At 37.2% G+C, this 20,608-nt stretch overlaps 1 protein-coding gene across 1 annotated transcript in view; it reads left to right on the top strand.

The window, feature by feature from the left end:
- Positions 1 to 20,351, top strand: part of LHFPL1 (LHFPL tetraspan subfamily member 1) — a 54,830-nt gene extending 34,479 nt beyond the window's left edge. The window contains exon 3 of the mRNA XM_066357860.1: positions 20,152 to 20,351. Coding sequence (XP_066213957.1) covers positions 20,152 to 20,351 — 200 coding nt within the window. The remainder of the gene's footprint in view (positions 1 to 20,151) is intronic.
- Positions 20,352 to 20,608: the final 257 nt, after the last annotated feature.

The raw sequence follows: 20,608 nt of genomic DNA, 5'->3' as shown, positions 1-20,608 counted from the left end.
AGGCAAAGATAAATGAATGGGACTACATCAGAATAAAAAGTTTTTGCTCAGCAAGAGAAACTGATATCAAAATAAACAGACAGCCAACTAAATGGGAAATGATATTTTCAAACAACAGCTCAGATAAGGGCCTAATATCCAAAATTTACAAAGAACTCATAAAATTCAACAACAAACAAACAAACAATCCAATAAAAAAATGGGAAGAGGACATGAACAGACACTTCTCCCAGGAAGAGATACAAATGGCCAACAGATATATGAAAAGATGCTCAGCTTCATTAGTTATTAGAGAAATGCAAATCAAAACTACAATGAGATACCACCTCACTCCTGTTAGATTAGCTATTATCAACAAGACGGGTAATAGCAAATGTTGGAGAGGCTGTGGAGAAAAAGGAACCCTCATTCACTGTTGGTGGGACTGTAAAGTAGTACAACCATTATGGAGGAAAGTATGGTGGTTCCTCAAAAAACTGAAAATAGAACTACCTTATGACCCAGCAATCCCTCTACTGGGTAAATACCCCAAAACCTCAGAAACATTGATACGTGAAGACACATGTAGCCCCATGTTCATTGCAGCACTGTTCACAGTGGCCAAGACATGGAAACAACCAAAAAGCCCTTCAATAGAAGACTGGATAAAGAAGATGTGGCACATATACACTATGGAATACTACTCAGCCATAAGAAATGATGACATCAGATCATTTACAGCAAAATGGTGGGATCTTGATAACATTATAAGGAGTGAAATAAGTAAATCAGAAAAAAACAAGAACTACATGGTTCCATACATTGGTGGAACATAAAAATGAGACTAAGAGACATGGACAAGAGTGTGGTGGTTACCAAGGGTGGGGGGAGGGAGGACATGGGAGGGAGGGAGGGAGAGAGTTAAGGGGAGGGGGAGGGGCACAGAGAACTAGATAGAGGGTGGCGGAGGACGGTCTGACTTTGGGCGAGGGGTTTGCAACATAACTTAATGACAAAATAACCTAGACATGTTTTCTTTGAATATATGTACCCTGATTTATTAATGTCATCCCATTACCATTAATAAAAATTTATTATAAAAAAAAAGAATATAGTCTTCAGTGAGCTTGACATTTATTTGAGCATACATTATATATATGCTACCATAATATATATATATATTATATAAGTGCAACCATAATAATGTCAATTCCAAACTTTAAAGATGTCAATCCTTAGAAGGAATAAATACTACTAGCTAAGGCATACAATGAGATCTCTAGAATCTATATTCTTTTCCTTAGTATCAGTTTTCATCTATATTACAAAAACAGCCCTTGACTTTCTCTCTATTCCTAAAGATACTGCACAACACTGCCTTAATATGTCTTCCATTTGGTGGCCAAAGTTATATTTCAAAAATGCAAATTTGATGTCATTCTCATTCTTTAGTAATAATTACCCATTACCTTCAGGATAAAATCCAGACAACATAGCATGGCCTGTATGAAACTTGGACATAATTTCTTTCACTACACAAGATTTCCCCTTGCCCACCCACCCTGAAAATACCATGTCCCTGCAAACTTTTACAACCTTGCATGTTTTTTCTCCCCTTTGTTAGAAATATTTTTCTCCTCTACCTCACTTAGTTAACTCTCTACCTTCCTTTGAAAACACCTTGACCCCTTTCAACTGATTTGATACCCTTTATCCATATCCTCATATCACTCTATGTCATAGCACTTGTCACAAAAATAGTGTATTTACTTGTTCCATTTCTATCTCTGTTACCTTTCTTTCCTTTAAAAAACTTTTAAGACTTTATTTTTTTTCATTTGAGAGAGAGAGATTGAGGAGGGAGGAGGAGCAGGAAGCATCAACTCTCATATATTCCTTGACCAGGCAAGCCTGGGTTTCAAACCAGGAACCTCAGTGTTCCAGGCCAGTGCTTTGTCCACTGCACCACCATGGGCTACCTTTTATTCATCTGGTTTGTTGAGTTTACCTATGAGAGAATATGTTTAAAGAGTTTACCACAGTGTCTGGCATATAGACACATTTGACCAATATTAACTATTACTATTTCAGTTTCAGACTTAATTAGCTGAGGAAGTTCAAGTACATGTAAGCAGAGGCCTATTAAGCAGATGTTAGAGGATCAGGTTCAATTTCTTAGAGGCCAAATATCCTAGAGAGCTGATGCTGAGTCAAAGAATTCCAATACTTGGTTAAGGGGGATTTGACCTGTCATTTTGAGGAGAGTATCTGTCTTAGTTTGTTTGGGCTACTGTGAGAGATACTAAAGATTGGGTGGCTTATGAACAAAAGAAATGTTTTTCTCACAGATATGGAGACTGAGAAATCCAAAATCAAGTTACCAGCAGATTCAGTGGTAAGAATCTACTTTCTGATTCATACATGGTTGTCTTCTTGTATCCACATATGGTATAAAAAGACAAGGGAACTTTCTGGGTTCTTTTAATAAAGGCACTAATCTCATTTATGAGGGCTCTGTCTTTATATCCTAATCACTTCCTAAAGAGTCTCATTCCAAATACAATCACATTGGAGATTAGGATTTAATTTATGAATTTGTGAGGAATACAGACATTTAGTCTATAGCAATTCCAAAAGTACTTTCAGGAAGCTGCTTCAAATGTACTTGTTGGGATGTATAAAGGACAACACAGAGTGGCATGGAGGATTTCTTTGAGGTACAGAGGAGAGTCAGTCTTGAGAAAGACCCTGAAGTACAATTTAAATTAGCCAGAGATATGGTTTCTCCCAGTAACAATCCAATGAATAAAAAGACCAGCAAATTAACTAAAACTCAAGCTAGCAAGGTAAAAGATGACATAAGTAAAAAAAAAAGTTCAATAAAGTATAAGGATAAGTCAGAAGCAAATGCTCAATTATGGTGGGAATGATTTCAATAGAAAGACACAATTTGTTTGGCAGAAGTGTTTTTAAGAGAGAGAGAAAAGATCAACCATATCAGGCTGTCTCTGTCATCATGAAGATTTGACTCTTTACTGAATGCTACCTTGACTTTCTAGCAAGTACTCTGGTCTGTTCTTACTATTTAGAACAGGGGTAGTCAACCTTTTTATACCTACTGCCCACTTTTGTATCTCTGTTAGTAGTAAAATTTTCTAACCGCCCACCGGTTCCATAGTAATGGTGATTTTTAAAGTGGGGAAGTAACTTTACTTTATAAAATTTATAAAGCAGAGTTACAGCAAGTTATGGCATATAATAATAATTGCTTACCAAGTACTTTATATCGGATTTTCGCTAAGTTTGGCACAATAAATCTTTGTAAAACAACATACTATAGTTAAATCTATCTTTTTATTTATACTTTGGTTGCTCCGCTACCGCCCACCATGAAAGCTGGAACGCCCACTAGTGGGCGGTAGGGACCAGGTTGACTGATTTAGAACATGAGATTGAACCAAGATCGTGTTGGTAACATAGAACATTTTACTTCCCTAGCAGAACTGACTGAGCCAAATAATGACTATTAACAATAACATGTTTATCCGAATTACTGAAGTTTTCAGAGGACTTGTTTTTTCTTTTTTTGGCAAAGCAGCCTAATACAGTTCTTGAAATCTCTGACAAAGCAGTCTGACAAGTTCCCAGGCTGCCTATCTGGGCTCCTGTTGACACATAGGTCCAAGTTAAGAGATTGAGAAGAATGTTGTTCTCATGGATTTTACTATCTTTTTACTGAAGATTTCAGTAGGGTGTGTGTGGAGGGGAGCTAAAGCATTTGGCAATTGTCTTTGAATTAGTTGGCTTTGCTTTATCTTTGATGATTATTCATCTGCGCAGAACTTGAAAAAGAAAATTCTCTGTTCATTTACCTTGGTTATATTAAAAATGTTTTTTTTGTTGTTGCTACCTATAGAGACCTTAAAATCACCAGTATCTCTCTCAACAGGTGGGACCACCAGCTTTTTTCAAACCCTGCTGCTTATTTAACATAAAGTTCAGGTCCCAGAGGCAAAATTATGTTGAGGAAGCAAATATCAACCCACCCTTTCTATCTTCTCAACCGTGCACACCAAACAGCATTTGAGAGGTGCTTTGCAGCCCTGGTTTCATAAGCTTAGATGATGCCATAATGATGAGAATAGCAGCTGGCTTTTCTGAGATGGTTCTGCCTTGGAAAAAATAATATCCTCATTAGGAAGAGGTCTGTTGAAGAATTCAATCTCTGCACTTCTCAGACCTATGCACAAAGTTCTCTAGTGTTCTAATGTTCTCTAAAAAAAAACCTTACTTGCCGCCTTTCTTCTCTCCTTCCCCATATCCCATTGACCCTACTTTAGTCTCTTTCTCTTGTTCGATTTTTCTCTGGTTATTTCTTTCTATATTCCATAGAGTTCCAAAGGAATTTTAAGTGTTTCTCTGTAGCTGAGGATATTGCCCCCAGGGCCAGTGCAGGCAATCTGTGCCATGAACCTGCACCTCTCGTAATTGACCAGGTCCTAAGGGAGAATGGTGAAGAATGAGGAAATAAACACAGAAAGACAAAGGATGGGGTTGAGAAATCTCTGTAGGCTGATAGCCCACAACAGCCCAGATATTTTCAGTCAGCTTTATTTTATAGTGCAGAGAACAAAGCTGTTTGCAGAACAAGGAAGTCTCTGAGACAAAGTCACATTTCTGAGGTATTACCAGAAACTTACTCAAGAGTGAATAACCATTTATCAAATGTAACAATCTTAACTGGAACAAAGAGTAAAAGAAAGGGTATATAGATTGCCTTAAGTAACTCAATCAAACAAAGAATGTGGAGAAGGGTTCGTTCGCCTTTGGCTTAATCCTTAGACTGCAAGGACCATGTCAGTTTATAGCCTGTCTCCCACAAATCTGATTTCATATGATGAAGACTGTGAAGACCACCCAGGTACTTCCCAGGTAGACATCTCTACATATCTTCCCTGTCTCTCTGCTCTGGGTGATGAATTTGAGGAAAATATGCTGATTCTCATTATAGGTCATCCTCCATTTTAGGTGTTGCTTCTTATTTTATTTGGCCTATGTAAGGTTAGAGCAGTGTTTCAAATTTCCTGGTTATTGAACTGTATGGCCAGTAGCTGTGTCCACCATCACAGCTGCCTGGCCTGTGCAGGTTTGCATTTGATTTGGACAGAAGTAATGAAACAATGGATCCAAGAACTGGTGGGGCATTACCTTTAATCCTAGCTCGCACCGGTGGGCGAGATATACACACAGTGGGAAAATACTTCCCTTTCCATTCAGGGCTCCCAAAGCCACTGACTTATCCGAGTTTCCTAGAATCAAAGGTTTCTAACTCACCAGCCTTATTTATCTCTGTTCCCATCTCCTTTTCCCTGCACAAATTTCTCCTTCAGCACTCCATTATCTTACCTGCCTCTCCTCTGCAATGCTGTTGGCAGGATCTGAGAGAGAGAGAGGCCCCCCCCCCCGCCTTATCTTATAGTGTAGAAATTAAAGCCTTTAAGCCAATATACAAATAAGAAAGTCTCTCATACAAAGCCACTTAACTGAGGCATAAATGGGATTCCTCTAAGAGTGCACCACCCCATATCATGCAACAGTCAATGGCGTAGGGAAAAGCTTAGTTTTGAGAAGATCTTAGTATTAGAAGGATGTTGAAAAGATCTTAGTATTAAAAGGCTTAGTCTTAAAACTAAGCCTTAGGCTATAAGGACCTTAGTTTACAGCCTGTCTCCCACACCCAATGCAAACTATAAGTGAGTAAACATATATATCATATTTACAAACTTATTTGAATAATATGGAGTATATTAGATGAAATAACAGATGTCAATATTGTTCATTTTGCATTCTACCTGAACCACCTTCCAACATCTTAATTCCTTGATTTCCCAGGTTTTGTATCTAATCTTCATACAGAAATACAGTCCCTTCTAACATGTTTATGATGTTTATATTCTTTTTTTTTTTTTAAATTAGGTGGGAGTCGGGGAAGCAGGGAGACACGCTACTGCATGCATCCCCACTGGGATCCACCTGGCAAGCCCTCTATGGGGTGATGCTCTGCCCATCAGGGGCATTACTCCATTGCTCAGCAACTGAACTATTTTAGTGCCTGAGGTGAGGCCATGGAGCCATAATCAGTGCCTGAGGCCAACTTGCTCAAACCATTTGAGCCCTGGATGCAAGAGGGGAAGAGAGAGAATGAAAGAGAAAGAAGGGGGAGGGAGAGGGGTGGAGGAGCAGATGGTCGCTTCTCTTGGGTGTTCTGATCAGGAATCAAACTTGGGACTTCCACATGCCAGGCTGATGCTCTTCTGCTGAGCCAACCATCCAGGGCCACTGTTTCTATTCTTAGAATAGATTTATTCCTCTTGCCCTACCACAAAGCTATTACACAATTCTTAACCACTCCATCAACCTCTCCTCTTCCAAACTAATATTTGGGACTTTTTACCACTGATAGTGAGTCACAGCATATCTTTTTCTAGAGTATTAACTCTCAGAACTTGATATTGGCAACACATGCATCAAAACAGAACTTCTCATATCTTTACATTTCATCTAGCCTAATCAGTTTTAGAGGTGTGAGTGGTGATTATGTGCTTGCTACTTCCTCATTTCCCTCTTTCTCCAACTGTTCAAGGGTCTAGAATTCCATCAGGTGAGTCTCTGATAGGGCATACTTGAGAAAGCCAAAAGACATACCATATCTCTCTTTTAAAAACTTTAATAAAGGAGTCTAAGGTTGACAACAATGTTAAAAGGAAGAAGGTATAGCTTGTCCATATGCCTATTGCTCCCACACATGCACAACCTCCCCATTATCAGCATTCTGCACCAGAGTGGTCCATTTGTTATAACTGAAGAATCTATGTTGACACATTATAACCACCTAAAATCCATAATTTACCTTAGGATTCACTCTTGGTGTTGTATATTCTATGGGTTTAGACAAATGTATAATGACATGTATTGGTCATTATAATATTATACAGAGTATTTTTAGTGTTCTGTCAATCCTCTTTGCTCCTCTATTTCATCCCTCTCTACCCCTCTCAATTCATGGGAAAACATTAATCCTTATACTGTCTTTATAGTTTTGCATTTTCCAGAAAGACATACAATTAATAATGTACAGTATGCTGCCATTTCAGATTGACTTCTCTCACTTACTAATATGTATTTATGATTTCTCCATGTCTTTTCAAAGCTTGAGAGCTAATTTCATTGTTTTTGGCTCTGAATAATATTCCATTGTCTGGATGTGCTGCAGTTTACTTATCCATTCACCTACTGAAGGACATCTTGGTTGCTTTCAAGTTTTGGCAATTATGAATAAACTTGCTATGAGCACTCGTGTGAGGGTTTTTGTGTGGACATAAGTTTTCAACTGCTTTGGATAAATACCAGAGTGCTATTGCTGAACCCTATAGTATGAGTATGTTTCATTTAGTTAGAAACTGTCAAACTGTCTTCCAAACTTGACTCATTCTCTTTTTATGCCTTTGCCTCATCCTCCAAGGAGGACAACTTACTTTGGATTAATTCTTTAGCATTTTTGGCTTTTAAACTCGTGTTTAGAACATGCTCCCTGCACAGAGACCCTGTCTTTAGACTCTTCGACCCTTTCCTACTCTGATTGCAAACCTGACACCACACTAACACCAGGTTTTACCAAAAGCATTGGTTTATGGCTAATTTCCTCATTAGCTCAGTGTGTTCCATTAACAGCTGGCCAGACATCAAGTGCCTGCAGGGCATAGAACTGGGGATGTATGAAAAGGGGTCAGTTTAAGTAGCTGCCATTGACAATTTGTTCTCTAAATAACAAAGATGTAAAAATGCAAGTTAATACTGAATCAAAGTAGAGTTAATCTCCAAACAAATTTGATTTCCAGTTTGGAATAAAGGCAGCATTTCTTGATTTAAATGCCAGACCTACTGCTGAGTGATGATTTAATAACTTTTATGAGAAATCGTGTCACAGCAAATTCAACACTGGAATAGAATGACTCACGATAAGGTGTTAGAAATGATATAGAGGAGCACAAAAATAAATAGGCTTATCTTAGGGCTCATTCAAAATCTTTGTATAAAGATAATTTGAAGTTAGATCTTCTTCTCTCCCCTTATCCTGTCACCCAATCTTTGTCTTCACAGATATTTACAAACATATGTAGAAATAATCTCCACTTGCAATGTCAGCTCACATTTAATCTAAAAAGAAAGGTAGTAGTGAGCCTGACTATTTTTGAAAAGGACCTCAAGAACTCATCTGGTCCTATTGCTCTGTCTTTAGGCAGACACCTAATTGTTTTTTCCTATTTTAAGGGTGAATGATCTGTGTTCAAGTGGGTTAAGAGATTTCTTCAAAGATTTTAGTTTCCTGACTCCCAGAGAATCAGTGTTTCCTCCTCAATACCTTATGAGATCTCTCTCCTTGACCTTCCCCAGCTTTCTTGGACTAGTATACTAGAATGCTCAAGGTTGATCATGTCCCTGTTCCAGTGAACTTTCCAGGTCAATAAGGAACCACACAGAACTGTTCCTAAAAGAGAAGATTATATTCTGTTGGGCCAATCTTTCTATTATCAAGATTAATTTTGAAGGATTAAGAGTTAAGGATTGGTGATGGTTTTGTGACTTTACTAAAGGTGATTGGAGGTAAGAGGTGGACATTTATTGTCCTTGTTCCCTAATTTACAGCCTTTTATAGAGAAGACAAGTTCTTTTATAGGTCATCAGACCAATATCTAGGCTTTCTGTAGAGTTAGTGTGTACTGACAAAAGCTCTTAACCTGGTAATGTACTTCTTAGAAGATATGCTTTCTTTCCATTTGCCATACTAGTTATGTAATCTCTGTTCACTCAAGTAGATAACAGGGAGATTATGGGGAGAAATTTGGATAAATCTATATTCTCTCTAATTTTTCTAGGATTCCTGTGTGGCAGCAGCCTCAGGCTTCTTAAATGGTGTTCAGTGGCCTAATAAAAGTCTCTGTGGAGAAAACTCAGAGTTTAGTGTGACAATGAGAGTATTTTGATGTTGACTCCTAGCCTAGTGATACCTGGTTACAACTTGATTTCAACAAGGTTTAATGAGATCTTTTTAACCAGGTTTGGGTTTTTTTTCCCTCTGGAGCTTTCCATTCTGTTTTCTTCCTGTTTAAGACTTTGGGGTAATAGCATGGTATACATTTACTCCTTTCATTTACAGAAACAAGTCTTTTCCTGGTCCTAGGATGCATATACCTGATAGAAATATCCCTGCTACTATAATTTGGAGGATGACCTAACAAGAAAGTGAAGAAACAGAATGAGACCTCTGCTGCCTTGTCTAGACTAGATTAGGAACATGGCAGAGAAGAGGAAGGTGCCTGAGAGTGCCACTCCTCCAGAACTTGCTCCTGTCTACTCTTCCATATGAGCACAAGAGATTTTGGTTGTAGGGCATAGGGGAAACTTTCAGGTGAGTCAATGACAAATTGATTTAGGGACTCCCTCTTAAAAACTTACCAGTCAAGAGTCCGGTAAGAAGAAAATGGATTTTGGGAGAATTAGAAAACCAGTATAGGGCAGGGCACCAGATTGAGAGCAGAGATATGATCTGGATCCCCTCCTCTACCTCTGCATCTGAGAGTATTCCTCAGGTTGTCAACTGAGCCTCATATTCCTGCTTGTGTACTGGATGCAATAAAGCCTGCAGTCTTCTTCCCAAGGATGGCAGAAGTTGAAGGTTTGTTCATCTCTAGAGTTTTCCACTCTGTGAAATCAAAAGCATTATATAAAACCTCCCACTTTTAGTGAATAAGTATATATCTAAGGGAAGGCATAACAAGATGGGGTGGGAAGAGATACAGATCTATTGGCTGCTTGCCTCAATATGGTATTCTTAATTCACCTTTTCCAGAGTTCTACCATTGTTGTTTATGTTGAACTCAGTTTTTAGATAGTTGAATTTCATTTTTTAAGGAAGCTTCTCTTTCTTTTTTTTTATTTTTAAGTGTTATTTAGGAAATGATCTTTAACAGGGTGACATTGATCAATAAGAGTACATAAGGTTTCGCCTGACAAGACAGTGCTGCTGCGGATAGAGCATTGGACTGGGATGCGGAGGACACAGAGTCAAAATCCTGAGGTTGCTGGCTTGAACACAGGCTCACCAGCTTGAGAACAGGGTTGCTGGCTTGAGCATTAGATCATAGACATGACCCCATGGTTGCTGGTTTAACCCAAAGGTCACTGGTTTGAAGCCCAAGATCACTGGCTTGAGCACAAAGTTGCTGGCTTGAGCAAAGGGTCACTCAATTTGCTGTAGCCCTCTGGTCAAGGCACATATGAGAAAGCAATCAATGAACAATGAAGGAGGTACAAAAAAGAATTGATGCTTCTCAGTTCTCTCACTTCCTGTCTGTCTGTCTCTCTATATATCTCTCTCTTTGTCTCTGTCACAAAAAAGGAGTGCATAGGTTTCAAGTAAACATTTCTATAGCACTTGAAATATTGATTATGTTGTATACCCATCACCCAAAGTCAAATCATTTTGCATCACCTTATAATTCTCCCTCTTTACACCCTACCCCTACCCCCTCTCCCATCCACTCCCCCACATCCCCTTACCCCTGGTAACCATTTCGATTTTATCTATGTCCCTGAGTCTCAGCTTTATATCCTACCTATATGTAAAATCATACTGTTTTTAGCTTTTTCTGATTTACTTATTTCACTTAGTATAATGTTCTCAAGGTCTTTCCATGTTGTTGTAAATACCACTATGCCATCATTTTTTATGGTTGAGTACTTTTCCACCGTATATATATACCACATCTCTATCCAGTCCTCTATCGAATGACACTTTGGCTGCTTACATGTCTTAGCCACTGTGAATAATGCTGTGATGAACATGGGGGTACACATGTCTTTACATACGAATATTTTCAACTTTTGGGGGTAGATACTCAGTAGAGGGATTGCTGGGTCATATGGTACTTAGATTCTTAATTTTATGAGGAACCACCATAATTTCTTCCATAATGGTTGTACTAATTTGCATTCCCACCAGTAGTGAATGAGGGTTCCTTTTACTACACAGCCTCTCCAACATTTGTTATTACATGTCATGTTGATAATAATCAATCTAATAGATTTGAGTTGGTATCTCATTGAAGTTTTGATTTGCATTTCTTGAATAGCTTGTAAAAATGAGCATCTTTTCATGTATCTTTGGCCATTTGTATGTCCTTTTGGGAGAAGTGTCTGTTCAGGTCTCTTAATTTTTTAAATTGTATCGTTTGCTTGTTTGTTGCTGAGCTTTGTGAGTTCTTTATATATTTTGGATATTAACCCGTTATCAGAACTGTTGTTTGCAAATATTATCTTCCATTTAATTTGCTGCCTACTTGTTTCTTGTCAGTTTCTTTTGTTGTGCAGAAGTTCTCTAGTTTGATTCAGTCCCATTCATTTATTTTTGCCTTGACTTCCCTTGCTTTTGAGGTCAAATTCATAAATTGTTTTACAGCCAAGGTCCATGAGCTTAGTACCAATATTTTCTTCTATGTAATTTATTGTTTCAGATCTTATATTTAGGTCTTTGATTCATTTGGAATTACTTTTTGTGCAAGGGGGACAAACTATGGTCAAGTTTCATTCTTTTGCATGTGGCTTTCCAATTTTCCCAGCACCATTTATTGAAGAGGCTTTCTTTTTCCTATTGTGTGTTTTTGGTTCCTTTGTCAAAGATGATTTGGCCATATGTATATGGTTTTATTTTTGGGCTCTCAATTGGTTGCATTGGTCAGTATATCTGTTTTTCTGCCAATATCATGCTGTTTTGATGATTGTGTGTCTATAGTATAAGTTGAAGTCAGGTCATGTAATACCTCAAGCTTTATTCTTTTTCCTCGTAATTGCTTTGGCTATTTGAGGTTTTTTATGATTCCACACAAACATGATAATTTTTTGTTCTATTTCTTTGAAAGATGACATTGAAATTTTGATAGGAATTGAAGATGTATATTTCTTTGTGAAATATGGCCATTTTTACTATGTTGATTCTTCTTATCCATAAACATGGAATATTTTTTTTCCATTTCATTGTGTCTTTTTCAATTTTTTTCAATAATATTTTGTAGTTTTTGGTATATGAGTCCTTCACATCATTCTTTTCTTTTTTTTTAAAGACAGATTTATTTATTTATTTATTTATTTATTTATTTATTTATTTATTTATTTATTTAACAGAGACAGAGAGAGAGTCAGAGAGAGTGATAGATAGGGACAGACAGACAGGAATGGAGAGAGATGAGAAGAATCAGTCATCAGTTTTTTGTGGTGACACCTTAGTTGTACATTGATTGCTTTCTCATATGTGCCTTGACCACGGACCTTCAGCAGACCGAGGAACCCCTTGCTAGAGCCAGTGACCTTGGGTCCAAGCTGGTGAGCTTTTTGCTCAAACCAGATGAGCCCGTGCTCAAGCTGGCGACCTCGGGGTCTCGAACCTGGGTCTTCCGCATCCCAGTCCGATGCTCTATCCACTGCGCCACCACATGGTCAGGCACTTCACATCATTCTTAAGTTTATTTCTAGTTATTTTTTGTTGTTTTTGCAATTGTAAAAGAAATTAGTTTTTTGTTGTTGTTGTTTGGTCAGTTCATTTTCTGATGTTTCATCATTGGCATATTGGAAAGATATAGACTTTTGTTCATTGATTTTGTATCCTGTCACTGCCACTTTACTATATTGGTTTATTATTTCTGATAGCTTTTTTTTTTTTTTTTTGGTTAGAATCTTTAGGTTTTTCTATATATGGGATCATGTCATCTGCAAAAAGTAGTACTTTTACTTCTTCTTACCCAATCTGGACACCATTTATTTCTTTCTGTTGCCTGATCTCTCTGACTAAAACCTCCAGAAATACATTGAATAAGAGTGAAAAGAGTGGACAGCCTTGTCTCATTCCTAATTTTAGGGGGAAAACCTTCATTTTTCCACCATTTAATATGATATTAGCTGATTGTCATATGGTCTTTATTATCCTGCAGTGCCTTCCTTCTATTCTGATTTTATTGTGTGTTTGAAACATAAAGGGATGTTATATCTTATCAAATGCCTTTTCTGCATCTATTGATAGGATCTTATGATTTCTTTTTTTGTTTTGTTGATGTGGTGTACTATGTGGATCAATTTCTGTATGTTGAACCAACCTTGTACTCCTGGAATGAACCTCACTTGATTGAGGTGTATTGTTTTTTAATGTGTTGTTGCATTTGATATGCTAGAGTTTTGTTTAGGATTTTTGCCTCTGTACTCATTAAAGATATTGGTCTGTAGTTTTCTTGTTTGTGTATTTTCCATGTTTTGGTATGAGCGTTATGTTTGCCTCATAAAATGTGATGGGGAGTATTGCTTCTTCTACTTTTTTGGAAGATTTTTAGAAGGATAGGTACCAAAAGTTTTTGAATGTTTGGTATACTTCAACAGTGTAGCCATCTGGTTCTATACTTTTGTTTTATGGGAAGTTTTTCATATTTGTTTTTGTTTCCTCCCTGCTTATAGATCTATTTAGGTTTTCCACTTCATGACTCAGTCTAGGAAGATTGTATAGTTCCCAGAACTTATCCATTTTTCCAGGACATTAAATTTGGTGGCATATAATCTTTCATATTATTTACTATGATCCTTTGTATTTCCATGATGTCTGTGGTAATTTCTCCTTTCTCATTTTGGGTATTGTTTTTATGAATCCTTCTTTTTTTGTCAGTGAGTCTAGTAAGGGGTTTTTCAATTTTATGGATGTTTTCAAAGAACCAGCTCTTTGTTGTATTAGTTTTTCCTATATATTTTGTTCTCTATGTTATTTAGTTCTGCTTTAATTTTTACGATTTTTTTCTTTGGTTGACTTGGGTTGCCTTTGTTCTTCTTTTTCTAGTTCTTTAAGATGTGATGTTAGGTTATTTCCTTTAGATCTCTCGGTTCTCGATATCAGCTTGTAATGATATAGACTTCCCTCTCATTACTGCTTTCACTGCATCCCAGAAATTTTGATATGTCATGTTGTCATTTTCAGTGTCTTTGTCTGTATATATCTTTTGATCTCTGCTTTTATTTCTTTAACTTAGTCATTTTTTAGAAGTATGTCGTTTAATTTCCACTTCTGTTGTCAGTTTCTTTACTTTCTTTTTAAAGTTGAATTCTAATTTCAAAGCCTTATGATCAGAAAATATGCCTGATATAATTTCAAACTTCCTGAATTTGTTGTGTTGGTTTTGTGGCCAAAAATATGTTTTATCCTTGAGAACGTTTCATGCACACTGGAGAAGTATGTATAATCTGATGGTTTGGGATTACATTTGTCCTGTAAATATCTGTTGTATTTATTTAGCTCAGAGTGTCATTTAAAACTAATATTTCTTTATTGATTTTCAGTTTGGATGATCTATCTAAAGCCACTAATGGTGTGTTTAAATCTCCAAGTATGATTGTGTTTTTGTCTCCTTTTATTTTTAGATTAGTTAGTAGACATCTTTTATTATTTATGATTTTAATTTGTGTTTACATAGATTCAAGTGTTCCACTGAATATATAACCTACCACCCCCTTATTCCCCTCCCCCCATGCCCCCTAGTAGATATCTTATATTTCTTGGTACTCCCTGGTTTAGTGCATATATATTAAGAAGTGTTATATCTTCTTGATACAATGTCACCTTTATCATTATGAAATGTACATCTTTGGCTCTGGTTACATTTGTTCTTCTGAAGTCAGCATATCAGATATGACACCTGCTTTTCTTTTTTTATTTTTGTATTTTTTTCAAAGTGAGAAATGGGGAGGCAGTAAGACAGACTCCTGCATGCACCTGACCAGGATCCACCCAGTATGCCCACCAGGGTTGATGCTGTGCCCATATGAGGCGTTGTTCTATTGTGGCCAAAGTCATTCCAGCACTTGAGGCGGAAGCCATGGAGCCATCCTCAGCACCCAGGCCAACTTTGTTCCAATGGAACCTTGGCTGCAGGAGGTAAAGAGAGAGATAGACATGAAGGAGAGGGAGAAAGGTGGAGAAGCAGATAGGTGCTTCTCCTGTGTGCCCTGACCGGAAATTGAACCCAGGACTTTCACAAGCCAGGCCAATGATCTACCACTGACCCAAATGACCAGGGCCCTGCTTTCCTTTGGATATTATTTTCTCAGAATTTTTTTCCCAAACTTTCACTTTGTATCTCCTTTTGTCCTTGTGGCTTAGATATGTCTCTTGAAGCCAATAGTGGTTGGATTTTGCTTTTTTTGTGTGACAAAGACAGAGAGAGAGACAGACAGGGACAAACAGACAGGAGAGGAGAAAGATGAGAAGCATCAATTCTTTGTTATGGCACCTTAGTTGTTCATTGATTGCTTTCTCATATGTGCCTTGATTGGAGGGCTACAGCAAAGCAAGTGATCCCTTGCTCAAGACAACGACCTTGGGCTTAAGCTAGTGAGCTTTGCTTAAATCATATGAGCCTGTGCTCAAGCTGGCAACCTTGTGGTTTTGAATCTGGGTCCTCCACATCCCAGGCTGACGCTCTATTCACTGTGCCACTGCCTAGTTAGGTGGATTTAGCATTTTGATCCAATCTGCTACTCTGTGCCTCTTCATTGGTGAGTTCAGTCCATTTGCATTTATGTAATTTTTGACACTTGAAGATTTGCTATAGCCAGTTTTTGTTTTGTTTTCTGGTGTTGTATGTCTTGTTTGGTTCTTTGCTTTTGTGTTTTTTTCAGTTGTTTTTGTTTGGTGGTATTCCATATTTTTTTCTTCTGTTTCTTCTTTTTTTTTTTTTTCTTTTAGGTGTGTGTTTTAGTGGTAGCCTTTTTGTGGGTGATTATTATTAGGTTATTAACAGAAAAATGTTTTTATGTGAAAGAGTCCTTTGTGTTATGAGTGCTTCTGCACTACATCCTCCTTTGCTACTGCAGATATTTATCTTCTCTCTTTTTGTGTTATTGTTGTCACAGATTATCCTTGTTTTTATTGTGACCTTGTTGTCTCTTTTACTTGTAATTTTGATTTGTTTTCTTCTTTATGTCTGGTTGAATAACCCCCTTGAGTGTTTCCTGCAGTCGAGTTTTTCTGGTGATATATTACCTCAGCTTCTGTATGTTTGTAAAAGTTTTTTATTTATCCTTTATATTTGAAGGATCACTTTGATAGTATTCTTGGCCTGCAATTCCTCTCTTTCAGTACTTTGAATGTTTGGGTATTCTATTATGGCTTGTAAAGTATCTGCTTAGATGTTTAATAATAACCTAATTGGCTTTCCTTTATATGTTATTGTCTTCTTTTCTTTAGCTCCTTGAGGATTCTTTTTTTGTCATTGATTTTTGATAATTTTATTATGATATGCCTTGAAGTAGGTCTGTTTGGGTTGAGGTAACTCAGCATTCTGTTTGCTTCCTGGATTTGAGGACCTAACTCTTTTCATAGGCTTGGGAAATTCTCATCCATTATTTGTTTGAATAGGCTCTCTATTCCCTTCTCCCTCACTTCTTCTTCTGACATACCCATTATTCTTATGTTGCTTTTTCTGATGGAGTCAGACAATTCTTATACAGCATTTCAGTTTTTTAAAATTTGTTAGTCTCTCTCTTCTTCTCTTTGTAGCATCTCTATTTGCCTGTCTTCAGTATCACTGATTCTTTCCTCTATCAGGTTTGTTTTATTAGCTAAATTTGCTACCTCAGTTTCCAATTTATGTATTGAGTTCTTCATCTCTGTTTTAAAAGTTTAAATCTCCTTGGTGAGATATTCTTTTTGTTCATTAATTTGTTTTCTGAGCTCATTAAATTGCCTCTTGGTGACTTCTTGCATCTCATTGAGTATTTCCAAAACTTCAGTTCTGACTTCCTTGTAATTTAACTCCAATATTTCTATGTGATTATGATTTTTTTCTAGAGATTTTTCACTTTCTTTTTGAACTACATCTGTCTTGTGTAACCATGGTATTCAATTTCTTATTTCATGGCATTTGAGAGTGGTATTGTTTAGAAACCTAACAAAAAAAATAACTAAAATATGAAAAATTAAAAAAATACAATAATAATATAAAAATTTTAAAACATTATGACAAGAAGTAAAACTGAAGAATAAAAGATCAAAACAAAACACCAAAAATATTCAATTATAAAATTTAAAAAAGATAAAATTCAAAAGAGAAAAAGGAATAAAAAAGAGGTATAAAGGCAAAATAAATTATAGTTTTGAATGGTTTCTTCCAGTAGGTGTCACTGTATTACAACTTTTAGCTGTGTGAAGTTCCTGGGCTTTCTACCACTAAGATGTTGCTGCCACAATGATGTAGGTGGACTGCAGTTGCATTGGTGACTGGGGTATGTTGTGAGGGCTTTAAGGCTTCATCATTATGGCTTCAGCTTTGTGGCTCTAACAATGGTGATCTCATACTGGGTACTCTTTTCCATGTCTCAACAGACCTGGGGACCAAATGCGGATCATTTTTGTTCTTCAGGGAAGAGTGTGGCTCTGGAGAGCTAGCTGTGGGATTTTTCTCTGTCGCTCTTGTTACTGTGAAGTGAGGGAGGCAAGGTCCGGGAGGCTGGAGGGCCATACTCTAGCTTTCTGTGTCTCTGCTGAGTGTGGGCTGCAGGCAGACAGTGGGAACACTGGCCATGACACTGAGTTCTGGTTGCTTTGGTTTATCTCCCATCTGACCTTCTATCTCACCATTCCTCCCTGCAGAAGGAGACCAAGTCACTCCAAGTTTCCTTCTCTGTACCCCTCAAACAAAATCCAGAGAGCCCTAGCTTCCCTCATCCACAGTCCCTCAGAGAAAAAAAAGCCCAAAAATCTCAGTCACACCAGTTTTGTCTCTTCTCCTCTCCAAAGTTCACCACAAATACATTTTATCTTCTGCCCCCCTTTTTCCCCGGTCCCACCTTTAGTCAATTTGGTAAGTGGATCTTTCAGATGCACCTGCAAGCTGAGCTAGGGTTTCTACATTGCATTATAGTTGTTCAATTTCTTGAAATTTCAAGCGGAGAAATCAGGAGCATCTCTTACAACACCATTACTCTGATGTCATCTCTTTTTCTTTCAAATTCAACTCTTCTGTCTTAAAATTGCATTATTTCCATAGTTATTGTAGTCTGGCTTTCACCATGATTTTGGATAGGTACATGGACATCAAGAAGTTATTCAACTACCATAGTCTGTAGGTAAATTACCATTTCCTCTAAAGAACTAAGATTTGATACTTGCCATAAGAGGGGAAAAGGAGTTCACTTTTCATTTTAAGTATAGAAGTAAAGGTACAAAATGCTAATGAAGGTTTCTGATAGAGAAATTTGAATTAAGGAGGTCAGGGAGGCTTCACTAAGAAATTAATGATTGAGCTAAGCTTGGAAATGTGATTGAACATTGACAAGGCTAATATAATAGTGGGAGATGTATTTGTACATGTGTACATGAAGTAAGCAGAGGGAACAATATGCATAGACTTTATGGTGGGAAGGACCAGAGCATATTCCAGAAAACAAATAGTATATTACTATAACAGATTTTATAAATTTAATTCAAAAATCAAGCTATGTGTTAGGGTGTTGAAGGTTGACAATGCAAGTAAACCCATTTTTGAAGTATTGTTAGAATAAATCATATATACAGAGAATCCACTGTTGACAGAACATAGGAGGCATTATCAAGAAATAAACAGATACATCTGTGCTGTTGAGCCAACAACAATCTGGTAGAGGGTAAAAGAAAGATGAAAAATCTATGATATACAAATCTTCCTTCCAATGTTTTACTAAACATGTACACACAGATAAAAGGTGTACAGACAAATTTCTGAAAGGCTACCTGGTTGAGGTGACTTGAATCCACTACAATTAATCAAGGAAAGCTTTTTGAAGGTGCTTAGTTCTGCATAGTATTCAGAGGATGATATGAACTGATGAATAAAAAAAGAAGATATTTCTGGAAGGAGAGACAGCATTAATGATGACTTGGTATAGAAAGACTATTTCTAAGGTGAAACATTTGAGATAAATTAGCTTGGGCTGACCAGAAAAGTGAAACAGCCTAATTTGGGGCCATTGTAGACTCTGTATATGACATTCCAACTGTCAATTAAAAGAAGAAATATTAAGGTTCACTAGGTACCATGTGAGCAGAAATAATTAGTTATTAAAACAAAAATTGTTATAAAGATCAGTTTTGACATCCTCAACTGACTGTAGTTGGGACTAGGTTTCTGTAAGACTGTGAGGTAGTTGAAGGTTGCTGACTACCTCTTTTCCCAGAACCACTCTGCAATTTTGTATCACTGGGCATCTACCCTAATTTCTGGAGTTCTGTTTGCTTAAGCACTTGAGTTTTTATGGTTAGTTTTTTCTCTGATCTCTGGTAAAGTAATAGGTCTTCTTTCTTTGAACATTGACTTTTTCTGAGGAAAACTTCTCTGAAAAATAGACATATGCAAATATGTCAAAAGAAAGAATCTGCCTCTAATAGAGTGCCAGATGTTGAAGTAGATGTTTTTGAGCAGATTACCTTTCCCATTTTTTCAAACTGAAATTAGTTTCTTAGTAGCTTGGCCTTAGTTCCAATGCATATTTCTTCCCTGGATGATGAAAAGTCAGATTAGGATAGAGGAAGAGAGTAAAGGGCAAGGGATATGATTTTGCCCACCAAATCTCTTGATGATGCAGAATATAGTTCTTTGAAAACAGTCCATGCATTATAGTATATCAGTGTGCTAAAAAGTGTGGAGCATTAGAGTCAAGATGAGGTAACATTTATATCCTGACTCTACCACTTCCTAGCTATGTCATTTTTCACCATTAACCTGTGCCTTGATTGCTTCTTCTTGTATAAAACAAGAATAATAAGAGTATCTGTCTTATACAGTTATAATAATTATCAATGAAATATGTCTAAGGATCTTAGCCTAGCTCTTGGCACTCTATCATTGTCTTATTATTGTTATTTCCATCACCACCACTACCACCAATCACTCCCAGGTTCTTACTGTAACAGAATAAACTTTTATAACCGTTTGCTAAAGCAAATATCAGCCATCAGCAAAAGAGAAAAGAAGGACATAAAAATCCCAGTTGCATTCACTGCTTTCTACTTTTACCTTAATCCTTATGTCTCCGTCCCTGTTTCTACAGGTACCTGTAGGCTTGGCTGGGCTTATTACTGCACTGGAGGTGGAGCAGCTGCAGCCATGTTAATCTGTACCTGGCTCTCTTGCTTTGCTGGAAGAAACCCCAAGCCAGTTATGTTGGTGGAGAACATTATGAGGAACACCAATTCTTATGCCATGGAGTTTGACCACTGCCTCAAACCTTATGCTTTGGCAGAAGATTGAAGAGGGTGGGAAAGAGGAGGGAAGTGAGCCTTGAAAAGAAGTATTCAGACTAGACCAGTTGCCACCCACCTGTCAGTAACCTACAGTTGCATGTTTTTAGCTCACCAGTCATTTTCTTTTTCTTAAGCCAGTGGGCCATCGGTTACTTACAAAATTCACCAATACAATGATATTCTCAAGTGTTTACCTACCTGGTGAGTACCCATTAAATCCCAAGTCCCAAAGTACTCCTTTATACAAAATAAGAAGATCTTCAC

The sequence above is a fragment of the Saccopteryx leptura genome, chromosome X (assembly GCF_036850995.1).
Source record: "Saccopteryx leptura isolate mSacLep1 chromosome X, mSacLep1_pri_phased_curated, whole genome shotgun sequence".
Classification (NCBI taxonomy): domain Eukaryota; kingdom Metazoa; phylum Chordata; class Mammalia; order Chiroptera; family Emballonuridae; genus Saccopteryx; species Saccopteryx leptura.
This window is presented reverse-complemented; position numbering and strand designations above follow the sequence as displayed.